General features: G+C 60.4%; 1 protein-coding gene across 8 annotated transcripts; it reads left to right on the forward strand.

The window, feature by feature from the left end:
• Nucleotides 1-1272: 1272 nt before the first annotated feature.
• ALDH3B1 (aldehyde dehydrogenase 3 family member B1) lies at nucleotides 1273-16950 on the forward strand. 8 transcript variants are annotated; one of them, XM_081153048.1, is made up of 11 exons: nucleotides 1280-1418; nucleotides 1968-2118; nucleotides 7090-7252; nucleotides 10622-10732; nucleotides 10876-10996; nucleotides 11274-11359; nucleotides 11760-11841; nucleotides 12204-12590; nucleotides 13207-13373; nucleotides 15170-15269; nucleotides 16272-16950. In XM_081153048.1, the coding sequence occupies exons 3-11, from the start codon at nucleotides 7091-7093 to the stop codon at nucleotides 16460-16462; spliced, it is 1407 nt and encodes a 468-aa protein (XP_081009174.1). In that variant the 5' UTR covers nucleotides 1280-1418; nucleotides 1968-2118; nucleotide 7090; the 3' UTR covers nucleotides 16463-16950. The 8 variants fall into 8 exon arrangements, with proteins under 8 accessions (XP_081009178.1, XP_081009174.1, XP_081009180.1 ...); XM_081153051.1 differs by lacking the exon at nucleotides 1280-1418 and adding an exon at nucleotides 3743-3988 and having other exon boundaries at nucleotides 2027-2118; XM_081153050.1 differs by lacking the exon at nucleotides 1968-2118 and having other exon boundaries at nucleotides 1380-1418.

A 16950-nucleotide genomic window follows, 5' to 3' on the forward strand; every position in this document is an offset into this window, starting at 1 on the left:
CTGCTCCTGAGATAAGAGCTTTCAGTTACCTGAGCAACAGGCTCCCTGACTGGATCAGCCACTGGGAGGCACTGGGAGGCACTGGGAGGCACTGGGAGGCACTGCTGGAAGATGGGGGTGAAGCCACGGGATTTCTTCCTGGAGGCCTGTGGGTGTGGTTTGGCTCCTTCAGGATCCAGTACCCACAGACCAGGCCCCTGGGTGACCCTGACTCTCTGGAGGCTAAGGACACTGCTTTCCTCCCTTTCACCCCCCAGCCCGGGACTGCCTGTGAGCTGGCATTGGGGGACCAGATAACACTCACGGTCACACCCCCAGGAATGAACAGCCTCACCTCCCTCACTGTTTTCAAATGATTTTCTCTATAATAGATTTTATCTTTTGTTCTCATTGTGAAATAAGAGAAAAGCAAACAGGAAAGCAAACAGGAGAGACCAGTGTTACTCCCAATTCAAACACCCTGAAACAACAGCTCCTGGGATGTGGAGAAGCCAACGCGTGTCACCCTGCATCATGTCCCCAGTAGGCACATGCTGGGCCCGCTGCGCACTCACTGACACCACTTTCCTGCACCGGAGCAGATCTTCACCACTTTTTAAAACTAAATGCTGTGGGGACTATCGTCATCACAGGCTGTGGGGAGACCCCAAGCTGGACCCTGCCCAGCGCCTGGCACCCAGGTGTCCAGGAAACGGTGGCTGCTGCTTTCAGCTGAGACTGGAGGCTCTCAGGAAGAGGGGTGACCTCCCCACCCCCCAGCTCCTAAACAAGGGACAGGACATCTCATCTGGCTGGGCTAGAATCCTCACCAGTCCCTCTGACTGTGTGGCCCTGGCCTGGTCACCGCATCTCTCTGAGCCTATTGTCTCATCTGTGACAGAGGCATCCAACCCAGAGAGGGGAAAGGACTGGCCCTTATTCCTCCCCAAGAAACAGTGCCCGCCAGACCCAGTTAGGACCCCTGTGCCAGGAGGTCGAGTCTCTTCGGGGACCTTTCAGGAGGTTCTTGAATTCCTGACAAGTTCAAGAGTAGCCCCAGCAGGGGGAATCCCTGGCCAGGAAGGGGCCCTTCAGATCCTGTAGCACCCCTCCCACTCACCAGTACCTCCCCAGGTGGGTCCCTGATTCACTGTGTGGCCTTAGACCAGTGGCTGTCTCTCTCTGGGCCTAGGGCTGCCAGGCTCAACTCTAGCCCAGCCCCATCTGGAACCAGCTCTGCCTCTGCCTCTGCCTGGCTCAGCTCCAGACAGCAGGACTGGGCTGTCACATGCTGAGCCACGTGACAGGCAGTGGCTGGGGGCTGCATCCCACACTGAGGATCGGGGCCTCTGCAGCCCCTAACCCCTGCCCCAAGTGGCTGAAGCCTCCAGGGGCCGCCAGAGCAGGTGTGGGCCAGGAGGCCTCTCCTGCCCTCCCAGGTAGGCAGGGGGAGCGGAGAGGGTGGGGGTGGTGAGGAGCTTCTCCCAGGGCCCTGGGCGGCCCGCAGGTCCCAGGCCAGGATCCCAGGCAGACCCGGGGGCACCAAGGCAAAGGGGCAATGGGGACAGTGGCAGAGGGCCAATGGTAGCAGGCACCAGGTGATGGCACAAAGGATGCTCCTGCCCCCACACCTGTAACCTAATCATCTCCTGTCTGACACCAGCAGCTGCTCGGGAATCTCCCCGCTTTGTGTTGGCTCCTCCGACAGGTGTGACGGGGTGGGGGCCAGGGAGGCAAAGGACAGGTCTCCCTGGCATCGCTCAGGCACCTGAGGAGCGAGAACCCAGGAGCCACCATGGTGATACATATAATCGTGACAGCTGCCCTAGAGGGCGGAGGGCGGTGCTCTTCCCAGGGAGTTGGGAGGGGACGGCTGGGAATGAACGAGCCCCTGCTCATAGAAACAAGCTTCCAGTGTGGGTCCCAGCCCCGCCACGGTCAAGTCCTGTCCCCTCTCTGGGACTCCATTTCCTCATTGTAAATGTCAGGATGCCGGGGACAGGCTTCGGGAGTAGGTGCCAGACAAGGTGGTGCTGATTGACACGGACACCCAAGGGCCTGGGCCCGAGATCGTGCTCCTGACTCCAGCCATCTCTGGACCTGCCCTCTTCATTCTGCGGAAGGGAAACTGAGATTCAGGTGAACCGGGGGGCAGGGGGGTGGGGGGCAGGGTTCTCCTGCTATTCCAGGCCCCTGGGCCCCACTGCACCCCATCATTCCCAGGGCCACCGCCTTGGTCTTTCCTCCTTCTCGGGCTGGACCCCTAGCCCAGAGCCCCCTGGGGCCGAGAGACCGAAGCAAGAGGCGGGCAGCTCTGCCACCACATCCCGGTTCATTAAGGGAACCAAGTGAAGCAGTGGCAGGTGACGGGGCTCCGGGCAGCGCTAAGGGGTTAGGTAGGACAGGCCCGGATGGCTGGGGGCCCCGCGGCCGGATGGTCCCAGCCTGGGAGGGGACTGCCTGCCTGGAGACTGGCAGGGGTCTGTTCTCAACCAGCGTGCCTGGGGCTGGCGGAGGGCCCATGAGAGTCTCTGAGGGGACTCAGGGGAGGCAACCTCTGTTGGGCTGGATGTAGCTCGGAGGTCCAGCGGGGGTCACAGCACTGAACAGTGTCTCCGGCTCGCTGAGGGAGGTGGTGGGGAATCTCAGCCCAGGCACCAGGCCAGGCAGCCCCGCCCCAGGGGCCGGCCCAGCCCTGGACATTTCATAACACAGGGCAGGGCGCTGGCTAGTGGAGCCGGACACCAGGAGGAAAGGCCGCCTGGCAGAGCCTCAGGTACGGCATCCTGGGGAGGCTGGGGGACAGCAGCGCGCGGTCAGAGCTGGGGACCTGGCTGGCGGGCTGGCTCAGGACCCGGGGCTGCGGGCTGTCCAGGCAGGCAGGGCCACTCTGGCCACATACACAGACTGGCTTTGTCCTCAGAGCTCCCCTGCCTGCTTGGGGAGAAAGGGAAAGGAGGGACTTCCCTTTGATGAGACCCAAGGAGTGGGAGAGGGAGACCGAGGAGAGGCCCGGGAGCCCCTGAGCCAGGCAGCCAGCGGCACCCTCGTTCTGTCTGAGCTGGGCCGCCAGCCTTCCTCTCACTGGGGTTACACACCCTGTAAGGGAGCCCAGGGCCCCAACTCTAGACCTGGTGGCCCCAGGAGGAAGAACAGCTCATCTTGGGGGGGGGGTGGAGTCAAGCATCCATTTAGCAACACACGTTTCCTGGGCGCTGCAAGAGCCTGGAGCCGGGCCAGGGCCTGCAGGGAGGAATCCGGAGGAGGTCGTGTTCTCGGAGCAGACTCCGCCAGGCTCCAGGGGGGAGGGAGCAGCGAGGCTGCCCTGCCTTGAGGAGGAACTGATCGTCCAGAGGCTTTGTGGGCAAGGGAGCCGAGGCAGGCCTCTCTGTGGGGTGGGGCTGGGGTTGGTCCCCAGCTCCCCACGGCCCTCAGGGATGGGGCAGCTGCCAGAGCTTCTGGGGACCTTGTAGAAATCCAGGTTAAGGGTCCAGGGCGGAGATCAGATTGGACACACTAGAGTATGGGGACCTTTCAGGTGGCCCTGTGACCTCCACTTCTGTCAGCTGAGGGGCGTCCCCAGGCCCTCAGGCCACCACGCTTACCTCTGTCATCTTTCCCAGCTCCTGGGAAAGATCCCTGCCCCGACCCGGGTCACAGGTTGAAGTCCTTGCCTCCCTGGTGTTCACTGGGTTCAGTTCTCCTCGGGCTCCCCAATGTCTCCTCCCCGGAACCCCCTGCGTCTTTCACAATCTGAATACAGTCCCTCGGAGACATCGTCACTGAGCATTCACAGCCCGGCCTGGCAGAGTGTGGTCCACAGTCTCCCAGCAGCACCCAGGGCAGCTACAGGTGCCACGCCCATTTCACAGATGGGGAAAGTGAGCCACAGAGAGGCTGCGCCACCTGCCCAAGGCCTCCGAGCTGATAAATGGAGCTGCAGCGCTCAAGCCCAGGTCCCTGGGCCCCTGACACATCATACGCGGAAGGTGCTCTCAGAAAGCCTCTGGTGAGAAAACCAAGGCAGGAAGACGAGGGACTGCGCAGAGGTTGGGGGTGGGCTCGGAAGTAGATTCTTGATGGTGCCTTGGGGCCAGCAGGCCTGAGAGCCCAGCCATCTGTGCCCCTCCTCAAGTCCATGTGACCTTTCTGGGCCTCAGCTTCCTTCAGGGACACCGGGCTCCAGCTGTACCCACACTGGCTCAGGGCCTGGCACAGCGAGCACCTGGTTGCTCTTAATAGAGGAACCCCCAGGCTTATGGCCTTGAGGGGACCTGCTTGGCCCTCCCCAGGTCCCAGGCCAAGGATACAGGCCTGTCCCTTGACACCATCAAATGACTTAGCAACTCCTGGCCCACCCCGCTCACCTCCAGAAGCAGCAGGTCCTGAAAAGAACCGGCCGAGCCGGTGGTTGTAGCCGGGACCACCTCGGTCCACCGTGGGGGTCCGTGCCCCCAGACCTCTGGCCTGCCAGCCCTGGGACCTCAGTGGCTCGGCCGGGTGAGGCAAGAAGCGGAGCAGAGTGGGGACCGTCAGGAACAGTGAGGAGGCAGAGGCCAAGGGAGCAGGGCACAAACAACACACTTTCCCACCCTCGCTGGGTGCCACACCCCACTGCCCGCCGGCCCCGGGTCGCAGTTCAGGAGGCCCAGAGGTGTCCTCTGCTCGCCTGTGCGGGGCGGGTGGTGGGGTGTGGGGCGGGCAGCCCTCTCTTCCTCCAGATTCTGGATTTTCAGGGTGAAGAAGCCGGGTGGCCTGGGCAGGCCCCTTGCTCCTTTGCCACGGTCTTCATGCCCCCCCCTGCTGTCCTGGTGGTCCAGCGAGTCACCCGGGTGGGGGCAATGGAACCTGACTGTCTTAGGAACTTAGGCGGCTCAGACGCACCCGGGGTGGGGGGTGGGAGGACTCAGGGAGCCCCAGCCCTGCATGATGCAGGAACCCCCTAATTTGTGGGTCCTTTGCAAGATTGCAGGCCCAGGGTACCCCAGGCCCCTAGTGGAAGGTGGCCTTGGCCTCTCCGTTTGCCTGGGTTGGGCCTAGCTCTACGTTCCTCAGCGGGCAGCTCTTGCCCCCTCCTCCCCCCACAGTGACTAACCAGCAGGGGACAATATTGGGTGAGTTTGCTGCAGTGTTGCCAGGAGAGGCTGCTGGAAGTTTCCATGTAGACCTGCACCCCACAGAGCTCCCACTCCCCTCCTTGCTCCGCAGTGCCTTACATTGTTGTAGGTTCTGCAGAGACCAAGGAAAGTGCAGACAACCCTGGGAGGCAGGCAAGGGTGGGGTGCTGTGCCCTCAGCACCCATCAGAAGGCCGAGAGAGCGCTGGACAGAGGGCTGGGGGAGGGGCTCCGAGTGAGAACACCCAGCGGCTTCACTGAGCACCGTGTGCACCTGTGTGAATGCTTTATGTGGCTTTGTGGTCCGTCAGTCCTCTGGGCGACAGCAAGTGCAGGATCCTCCCCGCCTTACAGGCAAGGAAACAGGCAGAGAGAGGGCGAGTGACTTGCCCAAGGTCAGGCCATTAAGAGGCAGGGGACAAGCCCAGGTGGCGGGTCCAGAGGCCGGCAGGGCTCTTGCTCTTGGGTCTCAGCACCAGCCAGGGTGTTCTTCTCCCAGGAAAAGGGTCGAGCCTGGGGCCGAGAGGGGCTCTGAGAAGGTCCCCCCCTCTGTCGCACTGCTACCCTCTCTAAGGGTCATGGTGCCCGGGGGAACTGCCCAGCTTTTCCTGACCAGAGCAGGGGGCGTGTGGGGTCAGCTTGGCCCCGTCACACCCAGGGGACAGAGAGGGCTCCAGCCAGGCTCTCAGCAGAGACTGGTTGGGCCAGGCCATCCTGTTGGCTGAAGCAGGCTGGGCCCTCAGGGCCATGGAGCCTTCCAGAAAACTGAGGACTACGGTGACAGTGGCTAGCAGCCTTGGAGGCACTGATGCCAGCCTGGACTCACCCTGATAAACACTGGGTCAGCTGGTGGGTGCTCCCACTACCCCTAACAGAGGAGGAGAGTGGGGTGCTAGGACCCCAGTGCTGAGTTAAGTAGACCACGAGGAGTCTGCCTCCCAGTCCAGTGGGGGGAGTGAGTGGGGGGGGGGCGAGGAGAAGATCCGGGGAGATGGGTAGGATGAAGCCAGGTATTTATTACAGTGTCACCCATTGCAGTGGGAGCAGAGCCAAGGGGCCACTGTGGGAGTATGTGTGAGGGAGTAACCAGGGTGAGCTGCCTGAAGGAGGCAGCAGGTAAGTTGAGACCTGAAAAGAAGAAAGTCAGAAAGGGCAGGAGGAAAGGGTTCCCACAGGTCCTTGGCTCCAGGCGACAGAGTGGATGCGTCAAAGCATGCCTCTGTTGAGTTTCAAGTAAACAGGTGGGGGCCTGGGGGATGTGGGGCCCCCACCCCACTTGTCAGCCCTGGCTGATGGCAGCATGGAGGCACAACTGCCCCTTAACCCCTTGTCCCCACTGTTCCCTGCTCCTCCAACACAGTGCCGGCCCAGGCTGGGGTGGGCAGCAGGGCCCTGTCATGTTGGGGAGCTGGGGAATGGGGAGAGGAGGCCACTGCTCTCTGTTACCCAGCCCTCTGCGCCATGCCAGCCTGCCTGGCCTCCCGGCTGGGGGCAGGGTGTGGGGACAAAGCATTCTGTGTCTGGAATGTCCTCAAGTGGTGGCCATGGTGGCGGTTGGTGGACTGTCCCTCTCCTTATCAAACTCCTCCTAGTTACTGAAGGCTTGGCAGGTGAGGCCGCCCTGTCTCCAGGAGGGGCACCAGAAAGGGGTGGGGCCATGGCTCGGCTAATTTCTCTTTGGTCCCCAGCTGCCTGGCCACCCTTAGGGGCTGTGGACTAGCTGTCCCCGAGCCCACACCAGTCTTCAGGGTCCTGGGCTCGCCTGCCACTAGCCAAGGGGAGTTGTCTGTGGGTGTGTTGGTGTGTGTGTGATGTGTGTGTGTGTGTTTGTGTGTGTACGTGTTTGTGTATGTGTAAACATGGCTAGCCCTGGCCCTCTGGGGTTACACGTGAGTCCCAGCGAGGGTGTCTGTGAGCTCACATGGGTGCAGGCAGGAGTGACGGGGTGTCCAGAAGGTGGGGAGCCCCAGCCCACGCTCCCACTCCCCCCGCAGGATGGACCCCTTCGAGGACACGCTGCAGCGGCTGCGGGAGGCCTTCAGCTCGGGGCGGACGCGGCCTGCGGAGTTCCGGGCCGCCCAGCTCAGGGGCCTGGGCCGCTTCCTGCAGGACAACAAGCAGCTTCTGCAAGAGGCGCTGGCGCAGGACCTGCACAAGGTGAAGAGTGGCAGGAGGTGGGCAGGGGTGGGGAGGCTGGGCTGGGCATGGGGACAGCTGCATCCGCCATGAAATGAAACCTAAAGCCTGTCCAAGTCCAGTCCCTGCCCTGTGCCATAACCCACTCTTCTCCATTCATTCATTTCTTCCTTTACTCAACCATTTATTGAGCACCTACTGTGTACCAGGTACTGTTCTGGGATCTGGGGATGCAACAGAAAATAAAACAAAGTCCCTGTGCCCAGCAAGCTGGCCTTCTGAAAAAACATGACAGTAAATAAGTAATCACATTGCATGTTGATGGTAGTAAGTGCAATGGAGAGACTCCTGGTGTGAAAGGAGCGAGAGACGGCCAGGATCAGGGCGCTGCTTTGTATTGGGGATCAGGGAAGGTTTCTCTGAGACGGTGGCATCTAAGCAGAGATATAAAGGAGGAGGGGGAAGGGTCCACATGGATACTGGGGGAAACAGCAGCAGGCACAGCATGTGCAAAGGCCCTGGGGCAGGAGGTGCTTGCTGTGTTTATGCTTGAGGAGCAGCAAGGAGGCCAGCATGGCTGGAATGGGAGGAGAGATATACAAAAGACGAGGTACAGAGAGGCAGGCCACACTATGCAGGACCTCACAGGCTGAGGGACTTCACTTCCCTTGGTACAGTGGACATCACGGCCTCTGTGCAAACCCTGGAAGCCGGGGGCTCAGCCCCTCCCAATTCCAGCAGCAGCCGTGGCAGGACTCCCAGAAACGCACTTTCCCGTAGCAGCCCCCCACCTCCTCAGCTGACAGGACCCTCCTGCTGGCTGCCCCTGGACGCTGTCCAGCAGGTCCTCTGGAAAAATGTCTCCTATGCAAAGCCACAGTGTCCAGACCCTTCCTTTTGTCCCATCCACCCCTCTCCACCTGGAGCCTCGGAGGCCAGGCCTGGGGCTCTTTGTCCACTGGCGAGGTGCTATTTTGATACTTAACAACTGGGAGGGGCCCACAGTGCATGTCGGCTGCTGGCCAGCCTTTGTGGTCACCTCCTGTTCCCAGGGGACAGGAACAGTCCCATGTTGGCTTGTGTTGAGTACTGAGCTTATCTTAGCCCTGAGCCCTGAGCGTGTCCTGGGAAGGGCCTAGGGCCTCCTGAGCCCACACACGGGACTCTACATTGACGCCTGGGGTCCACCCCTTGCTGCGCTGGGCCTGCGGGTCAGCCCCTCCAGGGTCAGCCAGCCACAAGCTGCCCCTCCCTTCCCCCACTTTTCCAGTGGGTCAGCGTCTCCACTCAGGGTCAGGGGTCCCTCAGCAGCCTCCCCGGCTCCCCGGGACCCGCCCTATCCAAAGGCTCCCAGCCAAATGCCTGCCCTGTCCCTGGAACAGTCACAAACTTCAACACTAGTGCCTCATAGCACCTGGAGTCGTGGATGAGGTGCCCCCATTCCACAGGGTAGCAAAGGCTGGTGATGAAGATTTGTCCTGAGGATATGGCCTCCTGGTAACACCTGCTCCCTTTCTCAGTGTCCCCATACCTTCTCTACCACTGTCGGAGCCAGGTGACACCCAAGCCCTCCCATCAGCCCTTTCTGGAATTATCTGTTGTCCCATTTATGAAACCAGAGCTTCCGACCATTCTCCTTTGCTCTCCCCAGTTCGAGGGGCTGGCTTTGCCTCCCTGTGGGGAGTGGCACCCCCACTGAGCCTCTGCCACCATTCACCTGCTGGCCCAGCTGCCCTTCCACGGGAGACCTGAGCCAACTGTGTCTGGTCCCTTTTCTCCTTCAGGCTCAGGTTTCATTCCACCTCCCATCCCAGCTCCTCAAGGTGCCAGGAACCCAGCCCCACAAAAGGAGCAGTGGCCCAGAAAATCTATCCAGTCCCTCCTTCTGGTTTTGCAAACTCGTCCCCAGTCCTCCCAGCATGTGGCACCTGCCCTGCTCTGTCTGCATGAATCCTTTCATTTAACCCCAACGGGCCTTTCAGGTGGGGTGGCCACACTCAGTCACCCCCAGAGGCAGCTCAGAGAGAACACACAGCCCTAGCTCAAAACAGCCCATTCTTCCAAAATTACGGCTTTCAGGTGGGTCCAGACTGTCCTTAAACCAGCCCAAATCTCACTAGGGCCATAGGTGACTCACCAGGTGCAGTGGTCAGGCCACAGCTTGCTGGGCAGGAGCAGGGGCTGAGCACACAGGGGGAGGGAAAGCAGGCTCCAACCGCTCGAAGCTCCTGGGAGCGCTGGTGGGTGTGGCTCCCTCCCCCAAGGTCCCAGCACCCTTTCTCTCAGGGCTCAGCTCTGGCCCTGGCCTTGCCAATGGCTTGCTGAGTGACCTTGAGCAGGGCATCCCAGTCTTTGGCTTCAGTTCACGCTCAAACCGTCCCAGCACCCTTGGACCATTGCCCTGCCCTCTAGTGGGGGAGGGCTTATGCTGTGATGACCAGGTCTCAGGCATCAGGACAACGTGGCTCTGGTGTCCCCAACCATGGGCCTCATGCTGCCTGGGTCTCTTACCTTCCTGGAGGGGGTGGGACAGGCATGTGGAGACCAAGATCAGGACAATGTCCCTACCGATTTCCCTCCTCCCTCCTGCCCTGGAAATCCAACAGTGATGCCTGGCTCCTAGGCTGTGGGAACTGATGGCATTTATCCCAGGATGCCTGTCCCCAGTGTCCCCTGAAGACTGATATCTACACAGCAGGCCACAGTGGGACACAAACAATCCTGTTAAAATTTAAGCTCAATCCTGTGCCTACTCTGCTTGACAGTCCTCACCCCGGCTGTGTGGCCCCATCACCTTGCCCACTCTGCTCCTGGCTAATCAGGGACATAGCAGGCCCTGTGCCCACCTCAGGGCCTTTGCATGTGCTGGCACCACTGCCTAGAATATTCTGCCTCCGTATATTCATGGGCTCCCTCCCCCCCTTTTTTCACTGCACAAATGTAACCTTATCCCAGAGCCTGGCACTAACCATCTTGTATAAAAGAGAGCAAACACATACATACACTTGCACATTCACACACTCACTCTTACACACACCACGCGTGCCCTCGCATGCACACACACGCTTGCTCACACTCACACACACACTCCAGCAGTCTCTATCCATTGCACTGTCTCATGCTAATGTTACAGTCAGTGTTGTCATTATCACGTTGACTGTCCCCTGCAATGGCAGCTCCACAGGGCAGGTTTTCTGTCTGTTTCGGCCACTGCTGCATCCTTGGCTCAAGAACAGCAACTGCGCACCATAAGCTCTCATCGAACATGAGAGGATGACTGAATGAGCAAATAAGAGCAGGCCTTGCCTAGTGGCTGTGCCCTCCCTGGGGCTCTGGCCACCTGCTGACCCCTGCCCTGGGCCCTGGCCCTGCCCCTGCCCCTCCCCGCAGTCGGCCTTTGAGTCAGAGGTGTCCGAGATCAGCATCAGCCAGGGGGAGATAAACTTGGCCCTCAGGAACCTGCGGGCCTGGATGAAGGATGAGCGAGTGCCCAAGAACCTGGTGAGCAGCTTGGGGAGGGGGAGGGGCAGGCACGAGGGCCTGGGGGGCGGGGCTCCTGCCGGGCAGCCTCTGGGGTGGAGGGTGGCGCTGAGGGGCTGGGGTCTCAGCCCCCACCACTCACCACCGCGCTGGGCCCCCTGCAGGCCACGCAGCTGGACTCCGCCTTCATCCGGAAGGAGCCCTTGGGTCTAGTGCTCATCATCGCCCCCTGGAACTACCCCCTGAACCTGACCCTGGTGCCTCTGGTGGGTGCCCTGGCTGCAGGTGAGAGCCGAGCCTCCACCTTCCACCCGGCCTCATGGAGCCCACAGAGCCAGGGAGGAGTGGGTGGCACCAGGTGGCTAAGAGAGTCTCGCTGGCATCTGGCTCACCATCACCACACTGTGTGGCCCTGGGCCCTTCATGTCACCTCTCAGCCGGATTCTTCACCTGAAGGTGGAGAGAAGAGAGGCCGACACCTGTCCCGCAGGTGTGAGGAGTGAGTGGAGACATGGCATGGCTCCCCTCTCCCAGCTCTGGCCCTCTCTGCCCTGCCCTGCAGGGAACTGCGTGGTGTTGAAGCCCTCAGAGATCAGCAAGAACACGGAGAAGGTCCTGGCCGAGGTGCTGCCCCGATACCTGGACCAGGTGAGCAGAGGCAGAGGCCCCCGCGGGCTGGGCGGGACCAACTTCCAACCTCACTCCCTCCTGTGGGCTGCGGCATGGCCAAGTCACCACCTTTCTCAGCTTTAGTTTCCCTCCTAGTAACACAGGGGGGTGGCAACCACAGCAGTGATCTGAGGAGCCTGTCTCCTGCGGGTACCTGTCTCCTGGGGGTCCCTATGCCCCCAACCATGGCCTCAGCCTTCCCACCAACGCTGCCAGGCCCCAGACCTGCTCCCCACCTCACACCCACCCAGCCCACCTCCAGCTCTGGCAGACCTGAGTCAGGCCAGGCATGGAGGGAGCTGTCCCAGGCAGGGAGGCTGCCCTCGGAGCTCCTGGGCTGGGGTCCCAGGGGGAGCCCTTGGCCTGTCCCTCCTTATAGAGCTGCTTTGCCGTGGTGCTGGGCGGCCCCGAGGAGACGGGGCAGCTGCTGGAACACAAGTTCGACTACATCTTCTTCACGGGTGAGGAGCCTGCTGCGGGTGGCTGGGCAGCGGGGCATGCAGGATGGGAGGGGTGAGGCCTTCACCTAGCCCCAGGGCTCTAGAGGAGCTTCCAGAGGTGGCAAGGGGTTCGGGCAGCATATGAAAGAGATGCCTCCAGGGTGAGCCAAGGATCTGAAGCAGGGAGAGCGTGTGGCGGGGAGGGGGACATGCAGCAGGTCCCACTGGTACTGTGACTGGCAAGGGAGAGCCTGACTCAACCTAGTCACCTAGGAGGCACAGGGCGGGAAGTGAACCCTGCTGAGGGGTCCCAGTCCCCAGGCCAACCCCATCCCACCAGGTCCAGGTGAATGAAGGTGACTCTGGGTTTTTTTCATGCATAGGGAGCCCTCGAGTTGGCAAGATTGTCATGGCCGCAGCCGCCAAGCACCTGACGCCCGTCACACTGGAGCTGGGGGGCAAGAACCCCTGCTATGTGGACGACAACTGCGACCCCCAGATCGTGGCCAACCGCGTGGCCTTGTTCCGCTACTTCAACGCTGGCCAGACCTGCGTGGCCCCCGACTACATCCTGTGCAGCCCCGAGGTGCAGGAGCGGCTGGTGCCCGCCCTGCAGAGCGCCATCACCCGCTTCTACGGCGAAGACCCCAGGAGCTCCCCAGACCTGGGCCGCATCATCAATGAGAAGCACTTCCAGCGGCTCCGGGGCCTGCTGGGCTGTGGCCGCGTGGCCATCGGGGGCCAGAGTGAGGAGAGCGACCGCTACATTGGTGAGTCCAGCTCTCCCGACCACAGGACCCCCAGGCTAAGGCCCTCCATGCTGGAGGCCAAGCTGGGCCCTGAGGTTCCCACAGCCCCACTGGTGGAGCCTAGCTGGGTCCACCGCTCTGGTGCCACGATTCTGGGGCACTAATGCCACGTTACTGTGGCCTGAGCCTGTGGCCCCATGACTCCACTCTGGTCCAAGCCCTGGATTCTGAGCTGGGTCCCCACAGCTCCCAGGTGCTCAGGTTCCCAGCTTCTATACCACCATCTGCTGCACCAAGGCCGGGATCCCAGGTCCTGTGAGCCCACAATTTCTGTCCTGAGCACCCACTGGGCTGTCCTTACAAAGCAGCCCCAGCCTCTGGGCCACACAACCCAGTGGTGACGCTGCTGCTCCAACAGGCTGGGACCTGGGACCTTGGGCTCCAGGGGTCTGAGATGCAGTCACCCCGAGACTGTAAGAACAAGCTGGGGGTTCTCTGGACCCCGGTTCCTGGTTACTTCTCAGGGGCTGTGGGGAGACTCTCTTCCCTAGAACATTCCCGAGCCTGGAGCCCCGGGTTCCTGGGCCCTGCCCGAGGCCCCATGCCTGGGGCTGAGCCGTCCCCTGTGCCCGAGCAGCCCCCACGGTGCTGGTGGACGTGCAGGAGACGGAGCCGGTGATGCAGGAGGAGATCTTTGGGCCCATCCTGCCCATCATGAATGTGAGGAGCCTGGACGAGGCCATCGACTTCATCAACCGTCGGGAGAAGCCCCTGGCCCTGTACGCCTTCTCCAACAGCAGCCAGGTGGGGCTCGGGCGGGCAGGGGCTAGAAGGAAGTGGGGGCAGGTGCCAGCAGTGGACCAAGGCACCTAGTGGGAGGCAGGGGATCCTGGCCCCTCTGAGAAGTCACAGGATTTCCTGGGTGGCGGCAATCTTGGTTCTGTCTCTGCCCTTTCCCACAGGAGCAGCCAGCCCCCCATAACCTGCAATCTAGGCCACACTGTCCTGTGTCCAGTGCCCCCCCCCCCCCAGTCAGCCCTGCATCCATCTCAGCTTGGTGGCTGCAGTGTCCCCTTCCAGTGCCTGGGTCATGGAAGGAACACACAGGGGCTAGAATGGGGACAGTAAATGACCAGCACACACAGGCCAAGAATGAACCCTGGTCCCCTTCCCCAACTCCTGGCTCCTTGCCTCCAGCCCCCTGCTCTGCTCAAGCCCCTGGGGACAGCCTCGGAGCCTCAAGGGCCAACATCTGCAGCTCGGCACACATCTCCCCTCCTCAACCAGCTCTCATGAGATCCCTCAGACTAGACAGTGCTTTTTAAAATAACCTTTTTTATTTTGGAATAACAAGATTTACGGAAGTTACAAAGATGGCCCAGGGACCATGCACCCCACACTCAGTTCCCAGTCAAGGGCCCTGACACTGATCAGGACTGAGAAGCAGACAGTGCGCATCCCTGTTAGCTACACTCCAGACTTGATTCAGATTTCCCCAGTTTTTCTTTCTGCCCCAGGATCCAAGCCAAGGTCCCACAGTGCATTTGGCCTGTTAGTTGACTGTCTCTCAGCCTCACCTGGAGCTGCCGTGTCTGAGACCCGCCCATCCTGTTTCCATCTCCTTCCTTTCCGGGTCTACAAGACACCTCAGGCTCGAATTGTATTTTCTCCACCCAGCCCTACACACAGCCATTCCTCCAGGAGCCCTGGTTTATCGGGATTATGTTCACTTTAGAAAGTGCAACATGCGGTTTTGGGAACAGGGGTCACCAGGCATAGTGGCTTTCAAGCTTTCCTGACTGCCCAGCCCTGGTCCCAGGATGCAGCGACACCTGAGACACACGTCTCCCCCAGGTGACTCGCCCTTACTCCTCTCCAAGCACTGATTCCTTCTGTGGTCACTGCTGGTCTCAACTGACCTCTGAGCCCAATGATGGGGGGTCTATTCTGCCCACCATCAGACAAGCCCTGACACAGGCGTCATCTGAGGGCCACACACTGTAACTAAATACACAATTTCATGTCTACTAATCCTTTCCCCCCTCATTCTTCAAATAAACCTATAGATTGAAAAGGTCTAAGTCAAACAAAGGCAAGTTCTAAAATCCAATCTGACCACGTGATCACATCTGACTTCCCTGTGCTACACATCACACTGTCCCCCTAACCCCGCCTCCTTGTCCCTCAGCCTCCCCACCTGCCCTTCACTCTGCCTTGGGAGCCCTCTTTTTCGTCTCTGCCTGAATGACTCCTGTCCCCCTCAAGACTCAGCAGGCACATCACATCCCTCTCCTGGGACACCTCCCTGACTACCTGGCACCTGCCCTGCACTCTGCATATCCCCAGGCAAACGCTGGGTTTCCACTCCCCTTGGGGCCTGAATCTGTCCCCAGCACCCTGCACACCAGAGCAGGTGCTCAGGAAACGTGTTCTGAGTGGGGAGTTTGGTGGCAGGCTGCCACACAACTCCCTCCACCTGTCACACCATCCCCTTCCGCTCACGGGGAGTCCTTGGACCCTCCCTGGGACCCTAAGGGGGCTGGGCAGAGCCCCTGGGACCTGCTGCCCAGCCATGCAGCCTCACTGCTGCTTCTTCCCAGGTGGTCAAGCAGGTGCTGGCCCGGACCAGCAGCGGCAGCTTCTGCGGGAACGACGGCTTCATGTACATGATCCTCACCAGCCTGCCTTTCGGAGGAGTGGGTAGGTGCTAACAGAGCCCTGTGTCCTTACCTTGCTTGATGGATGGCGCCTCAGCACCTCCCTCCTGCTCCCTTCTGCAGTCTGGATGGAACCTTCCAGACCTGCCTTTGCACTGACATAAGTATGTGGGGGTCTGTCTGGGAGTGAATCCAATCCTTCTACTCCCAATGAAAACCTCCCAGGGCTCCCAGGCCCCTAGTCCCAGGCCCCTGACACAGCTTCTGGAGGCTGGCCCTTCCTGATCTGGCTGTGGGGTTCTGCTCTAGCCTCCTCTCACGGCTTCCCTGCCTGCTGTCCCAGCTACACTGAGCTCTGCCCTCATCCTAACATGCCACAGGTCAAGCACCTCCAAGGCTCTCTGAATTTTGACCAAGTCTTCCCTACACCCACCTTCTTCATCTCGTCAACTGCACATCCCTCGGGCCTTACTCCAGGAAGCTCTCCCTGATTACCCCCAACTCCACCAGGTTGGGTCCGCTGGACTTCTCAGTGCAGAAACTGCCTCATCCTTGTTGCCTCCCTGCTTAGACACTGAGGATGCATAACAATACAGCGCTTACAGCGTCCATGGGTGTGAACATGTGCCCAATACCCCACAACTCTAGGATTGGGAACCACTGTCACCCCATGTCACAGAGGAGGAGACCAAAGCAAAGTCACCTGCCCAAGGTGACACAGCTGGTTCAGAGCTGAGATCCAACTCCGGACAGTCATTCCAAAATCCACATTCTTGACCACTGGCTACCTGTCTTACCCTAACACCTGGCACAGCAGCTGGTGTCTCCAATGTTTACTGAGCTGGTGCCTGGCTCAGGGCTAATCCCTTTACCCACAGTCTCTCATGATGAGCGAGCGCAGTTTATAGATGGGGAGGCCAAGACTTGGAAGGGGTAAGGTAGCCCACCCAGGTCACACTGTGTGATTGGCAGAGTCCACATCTGTCTGATGTCACCTCAGCTGACCACCGAGGGCCTGACTGCCATGTTCTGTACCACTATACAGGTGCCAGTGGCATGGGCAGCTACCATGGCAAGTTCTCCTTTGACACCTTCTCCCATCACCGCTCCTGCCTGCTGCGCAGCCCAGGGATGGAGAAGATTTACTCCATTCGCTACCCACCCTACTCGCCACGCAACCTGAGGATGATGCTGGTGGCCATGGAGACCCGTTGCTGCAGCTGTACCCTGCTCTGAGCTCACCTCGAGTAGCAGGGCAACAAGTGTCCCTCCTGGTTATGTTGAAGTCCTCCACTATTACCTGTGGCTGGTGGAGACATGGCCTAGGGCCCAGGGCACAAAGAGGAAAAGATCTGCCAGGGCCACAGCCCAACCTTCCAGTGCTTGCCTTCCTCCCTCCTGGGCTTCCCTCTTCTAACCCTCAGCCTCCTCCCTCAGCTGCCCCCCAACTAGGATGCGCTAATGTGAAGGAGCATTGGCCTTCAACGCTGGCCAACTGTGTCCTGGGAGAGGGCGGACATGGGCACCTCTGAGCCACCTCCTTCCTGTGGAGGGTGCAGCAGAAGGGGGGCTGACATCTGGTCCAGGCCACATTGGGGACCTGTTGTGACCGGGCCATCCCTGTCCTGAGCTGCTCCCTATCTGTCCAGTGGGGATGACTAACAATCAGTACCTCAGATGGTTCTGAGATTAAACTTGGGAGCTTAATAAATACGAGTTGCTGA

This window comes from Miniopterus schreibersii (assembly GCF_964146895.1).
Source record: "Miniopterus schreibersii genome assembly, chromosome: 12".
NCBI lineage: Eukaryota > Metazoa > Chordata > Mammalia > Chiroptera > Miniopteridae > Miniopterus > Miniopterus schreibersii.

Coding starts and splice junctions, on each gene's coding strand:
- ALDH3B1 (XM_081153051.1), top strand. CDS start 3,852: ATGGGGAAAGTGAGCCACAGAGAGGCTGCGCCACCTGCCCAAGGCCTC. Junction 7,253..10,621: donor TGGCGCAGGACCTGCACAAG/GTGAAGAGTGGC, acceptor CCCTCCCCGCAG/TCGGCCTTTGAGTCAGAGGT. Junction 13,374..15,169: donor CCTTCTCCAACAGCAGCCAG/GTGGGGCTCGGG, acceptor GCTTCTTCCCAG/GTGGTCAAGCAGGTGCTGGC.